Source organism: Galeopterus variegatus, unplaced genomic scaffold (assembly GCF_000696425.1).
Source record: "Galeopterus variegatus unplaced genomic scaffold, G_variegatus-3.0.2 Scaffold1282, whole genome shotgun sequence".
NCBI classification, from domain to species: Eukaryota; Metazoa; Chordata; class Mammalia; order Dermoptera; family Cynocephalidae; genus Galeopterus; species Galeopterus variegatus.
The window spans coordinates 26,120-31,559 of NW_007727393.1; the positions used below are offsets into that span (position 1 = coordinate 26,120).

The 5,440-nt window shown below is 58.4% G+C and overlaps 2 protein-coding genes across 2 annotated transcripts in view; both read right to left on the reverse strand.

Moving 5' to 3' along the window:
• Positions 1-2,296: 2,296 nt before the first annotated feature.
• On the reverse strand, positions 2,297-3,206 carry LOC103593135 (protein FAM110A-like). The gene is made up of 2 exons (XM_008576066.1): positions 3,160-3,206; positions 2,297-3,067 (listed from the first exon to the last, which is right to left on the reverse strand). Exons 1-2 carry the CDS (start codon positions 3,204-3,206, stop codon positions 2,863-2,865), a joined length of 252 nt encoding a protein of 83 aa, XP_008574288.1. The 3' UTR covers positions 2,297-2,862.
• The window catches only part of FAM110A (family with sequence similarity 110, member A), a 13,074-nt gene continuing 10,736 nt past the window's right edge, over positions 3,103-5,440 (reverse strand). The window contains exon 2 of the mRNA XM_008576056.1: positions 3,103-4,432. Within this exon, the coding sequence (XP_008574278.1) occupies positions 3,445-4,335 (891 nt within the window). The 5' untranslated portion in view covers positions 4,336-4,432 and the 3' untranslated portion in view covers positions 3,103-3,444. The remainder of the gene's footprint in view (positions 4,433-5,440) is intronic.

Consider the following 5,440-nt stretch of genomic DNA (forward strand, 5'->3'; position numbering starts at 1 on the left):
TCTGCCTAATTAGGGGCTAGGCAGCTGGGGCCAGGCTGGCCTGGGGAGCTGCTAGGAGGCTGGAGGCCGGGCAGCCCCAGGAGACGGGGCAGCAGCTGCAGGCCCTAGGAGGGGTGGAAAAGATTGGCTGCGGCTCACTATTCCTCACGCTCCAGCTGGAGACAGAACAATAGAGGGGCTGTTTCTGCAGACCCCTGAGGCTGGTGGGGGGGATGGGCCTGCTCTATCCACAGATCTCTGCGTGGAAGACTGGTAGGCTCCAGAATCCTGGAAGAGGGGGAGCCCTTCCAGGACCACGCAGCACTATTGGAGAAGTCAAGGCTAGGTCTGGCCCCTTCTCCACTTCCCTGCTCTCTTCCCAACAGACCTTCCCAATGCCCTTCTCAGCTAGCCCCTGGCCCAGCTCCGGAAAAGAGAAGCCCCTGGATATACCTGCTTTATGTTATATGGCTATTTGTGTGCTTGCTGCTTAGTTGCCTGTTCTCTTCCCTTAGACTAGGGCGGAGACCATGTCTGTCTTATTCGGTGCTGACCACCTGGTAGGTGCTCAATAATAAAATGACTAGTAGAAAAGGCTTCCAGGATGAGGAAGAGAGGTGGGGTATGTGTTGGGACAATCAGGGATTTGGACTGCCACTGACTATGGGGACCCCAGGCTGTCCCGCACATATGCTGTGTGACAGCCCACGTGTCACTACCCCTCCCAGAGCTTAACTTCCTACTGTAAGACAATACACCCAACCCTCAAAAGGTCACCTTGAGGATTGAGTGACAGGATGAGCCCAGCAGAAGGGGTCACCCACCAGTCCTGTGACCTGAACCTCAATTTCTTCACATGTAAAACACAGCTAAACCATCCACCTTCTTGGGTTGCTGGGGTCGGGGGGAAGGGGCTGCCAGGCTACAGCAAGGGGCAATGACTAGCACGGAATTCCAGCAGGGTTGCCACAATGGGCAGTCTTCGACACTTTAAAGGGTGCCACTTCTGCAGAACCTGTCTAGATTACTACCCTGACCCTCACTCCTTTAGCACAGAGACCCAGGAGGTCCAGCTCTTGTACTGTCCAAACTGCTGGGTGCCTGTGGGCAGGCCATTGCCCTCCTTGTGCCTCAGTCTCCCCATCTGTATCTGTAGACTCCATTCTTATGAGCTTGATCATCATCCTCTTCTGTAAACTAATTTCCCCTTCTCTCCCCAAACTGCCCAGGTCCATTCCAGGCCCTGGGGGGCTGGTTGTGGACAGACAGACAGACAGATGGGCTGACCTGGATATGTGTCAACAGCCCAGCAGGAATCTCTTCTTTATGCTTAAAATAAAACCTACATCAAACCTGTCACCAAGGCGACAGACAGACAGACAGATGGGCTGACCTGGATATGTGTCAACGGCCCAGCAGGAATCTCTTCTTTATGCTTAAAATAAAACCTACATCAAACCTGTCACCAAGGCCCCCATTAGAACTTCCTGTTTCTGAGTGCTGCAGCCAACGCAGCCTGCGAGAGAGGAAGCGCCACCCAGTCCCTCCCCACTCCCACCCTGGGGGGCGGGAGAGGCCACCCCAGGCTTTCACCCTTTGTTTGCCTGGCCCTAACCCTGGCTGCTCCACCAGCCAAGGGTGGGGTCTCCTAGTGGGTAACTAACCCGCAGGGAGACTGAAGAAGCTGAAACCTCAAAGCCCATGCCAGCCCTGAATACCAGAATACTGGAATACAGCAGGAAGGGCCCGGAATGCAACAGTGTCCCAACCCAAGGAGGACTGTGCCACCTAACTCTCCCACTGAGGCCCAGGAGGGAGACTGGCTTGTCCAGGATCACACAGAACTGAGGGCAAGGCCACTTGTTTTGTGTTGTCCACCCCAAGTCCCCCTTCCTCCAATAACGCCCACTTTTTACTCCCACTCTATGGCCTGTGTGACCTCGATTCAGAATTTGCACTGTCTGAGCTTCTTGCCCCCTTGGGAACTCGGCAGGGGGTGGGGGAGGGTCCATGCACCCTGTCAGCCTTTCCCCTGCAGGTCCCCTTCCTGCTGCAGGGGAAGGACCTCAATCCTAGTCTCAGCTCCATCCCAGCCCACTCTGTGGCTGGACCTCAGATTCCTCCTCTGTGAAGGGGGTCTGCCAGCCTCCCAGAAGAGTTATAACAACCCCCTATGGGGCAAGTCTCAGGCCAGGCCAGTCACCAACCTCATGTCCCACCAGATCTTGGAATGAACCATCACTAAGTTTTGAAGTTCCCACCCCAGGCTTCTCCCACCCTTCCCCCTTGTGAACACAGAAGAGTCTGAAGGCCCAGCCCTTGAGAAACAAGCATTTGTGTTTATTAACCAAGGGGAGGGAAGCCAGAGCAGTACAGTCTCCTAACCAGTCCCTCCTGTAGTCTACCCACTTAGGCCGCCTGCCAAGAACCAGGAAAAGCAGCAGATAGACCCCCTCCTCCCTTCCCCATCCCCAGGGTGAGTTCCCAGGGAACCAGAGTCCGCTGAGTAAGGAAGAGGAAGTCAGCAAAGGACAGAGGCCAAGGAAGGAAGGAGGAAACAGAACTACTGGGTAAACAGGCTTGGTGAGATCCCCGGGCCCCTCGCTCTCAGTGGAGAGGGCTAAGCGCCCCAAATCCAGCCCCATGAGAGGAAGAGAAACCAAGCAGCAATACATTCATGTCAAAAATCCTTGCACGTGGGAGTGGGGGTGGGGGCTTCAGTCCTTGCCAGAGGATGCTGGTCCAGCCCCTAAGCCTCCATACAGGTTCACCCAAGGGAGCAGCCTCTGTTCTGCCCAGAGCCAGGGAATGGATGCAAGAGAGGTCAAGGGACCAGTACCTCTCTAAGATCTGTCCTGTGGCAAATTCCGAGTCCAGGGGAGCCTAGCCTTCAGCTGCTGGGGTCTCTCGTGCCTGCCGCAGCCCATACAGCCACTTGATCACACGGGCATTGCGCTCTACCACCGACACGCCGTATGGGGCGCGCTCCCCAGCCCGTTCCTCCACAGTAGCAGAGCTGCGGTGGGAGCAGCCCCCCTCAGAGCTGCCCGGCCCAGCACTGGGCCCGGCCAGGGACACAATGTCCGAGCTGGCCCGTGCCAGGTGGGCCACACNCAGAGGCCAAGGAAGGAAGGAGGAAACAGAACTACTGGGTAAACAGGCTTGGTGAGATCCCTGGGCCCCTCGCTCTCAGTGGGGAGGGCTAAGCGCCCCAAATCCAGCCCCATGAGAGGAAGAGAAACCAAGCAGCAGTACATTCATGTCAAAAATCCTTGCACCTGGGAGTGGGGGTGGGGGCTTCAGTCCTTGCCAGAGGATGCTGGTCCAGCCCCTAAGCCTCCATACAGGTTCACCCAAGGGAGCAGCCTCTGTTCTGCCCAGAGCCAGGGAATGGATGCAAGAGAGGTCAAGGGACCAGTACCTCTCTAAGATCTGTCCTGTGGCAAATTCCGAGTCCAGGGGAGCCTAGCCTTCAGCTGCTGGGGTCTCTCGCGCCTGCCGCAGTCCATACAGCCACTTGATCACTCGGGCATTGCGCTCTACCACCGACACGCCGTATGGGGCGCGCTCCCCAGCTCGTTCCTCCACAGTAGCAGAGCTGCGATGGGAGCAGCCCCCCTCAGAGCTGCCCGGTCCAGCACTGGGCCCGGCCAGGGACACAATGTCCGAGCTGGCCCGTGCCAGGTGGGCCACACCCAGCCCCCGTGCCTCCTCTGGGTCCAGCCCGCAGAAGTTAAAAAAGCGCTCAAGGTCAGCTGCTGCCCTCGAGAAGCGCTCGCTCAAGTCTGACTTTGAGCGTTGCAAACCCGGTGGCCAGGCTGGGCTGGAGGCGGCGGCAGTGCCGGGTGACGGACAGGGGAGGGCAGGTGAGGCAGGCAGCGGGGGGCGGACGTCCACTCGGCGGACCGCAGCCGTGCTGGGTGGCGGGCGTGGAGGCGTGACTGGAGGGGCCGGGCCGGCTCCCTCTGCCCGTCCAGGGGTACGACTGGCCTCAGCAGGGGACCCGGGACTATCACACAAGTCGATGAGGCTGCTGAGGATGTCCAGGTCCAGCTGGGGTCGGCGGCCAGGGCCAGGCAGACATCGGCGGCTGGGCGTGAGCACTGTGCGGCGAGTCCCGGGGCTAAAGAGTGGCTGTTTGGACAGCAGCGGCTGCACAGGTTCTTGGCGGGTGTTGGCCACATGCAGGCTCTTGACGTACTTGGCCTTGTCGGCCTCCAGGCGCTCCACAGCACTCGGTTTCCGGGCTCCACAGTCTGCTGGCCTCCGTAGCAGGTAGCCGGGGACCTTGGTCCGCAGGCGCAAAGGTAGGGCGGGGGCGGCGGGGGCTCCGGGAGTCAGCGTGTCCACGGGCATGGCTGTCACATACCCGGAGGGCTTCGGTCTGAGGAGACCGGTGAAATGAAGAAACAGAGATCCAGGCAGAAAGTTGGCAGCTGGACGCCGGCAGCAGCTGCGGGGAAGGAAAGAAAAAGACGCTGAGCACGCTCAGACAAAGGCTCAGCAAGGCTGAGAGGCTAATACGCCATCCCTATTATAAGGTGATGGCCACACCCCTGCTTCACGGGGAGCCAATCAACAGGCAGAAAGCAACTGCTGAAGCGCTTGTGGTCCCACCCACATCCCCTCCCTCCTGTGCGGGGAGAACCAGGCCCAGCTGAGGCAGAGAGAGCTAAGAGGCGCTAGAGAAGAAAGACACGGACAGCCTGAGCAGAAAAGACAGGGCAAGGCATGCTCTAAAGGAAGCAAAGTAGGTTCCAGGCTCTGTGCTGGGTACCAGCCTGCTCAACCTCACTGTCCTCTCAACAGCCCCATTTTGTGGATGGGAAAACTGGAGCCCAGGTAGACAACCAACTTGCTTAAGCTAACCCAGCAATTTGATGGCTCTGCCCCTTGCCTCTAAGCAGGGAGGTTCTGGCACAGGGGTGTTAGGGTTAACTGACCAAGAGAAAGGTTTCCAGCCCTACACCCCACCTGGAGTGCCTGGTACCACCTCCACCCCCTCACCCACCTAGGCAGGAAACTGTCCTGTGCCATCCACCTGCCTCGACATGCCAGGCCCCAGGCACAGGAGCAGAGCTTGTAGGGGAGGATGGTAGAAAATCCCCACCCCCGTCCCAGTGGAGTTCAGACACCCATCAGTTTCCATATAAACTCCAACGTCAGGCCCCCAGTGATCCAGTCACTTGTCAGGTGGAAACGTCAGCATTGAGCTATGCTGCTCCAAGAGAAGCCGGAAATGCCCCAGATCACAGAGCCCTGCACAGAGGTACCCATTAGACCTCTGATCTACTGGAAGCCACGGGATGGGCACTCATAGGCAGGAAGGCCCCTTCCTGGGTGTACAGGTATCCACATGGTCACCCAAGCATCAGATCTAGATGCCCCAGGAATCAAGCCAATCCTGTCCCTGTTCCCAAGGAAAGGCCAAGATCACAAACAGCCACCTTCCCCCAGGCCC

Excerpts from the sequence above, each read along its gene's own strand:
- LOC103593135 (XM_008576066.1), bottom strand. The coding sequence starts at position 3,206 with ATGGGGCTGGATTTGGGGCGCTTAGCCCTCCCCACTGAGAGCGAGGG. Across the intron at positions 3,068-3,159 it reads CTCCCCACTGAGAGCGAGGG|CTCGGACATTGTGTCCCTGG; the intron begins GCCCAGGGATCT and ends GGCACGGGCCAG.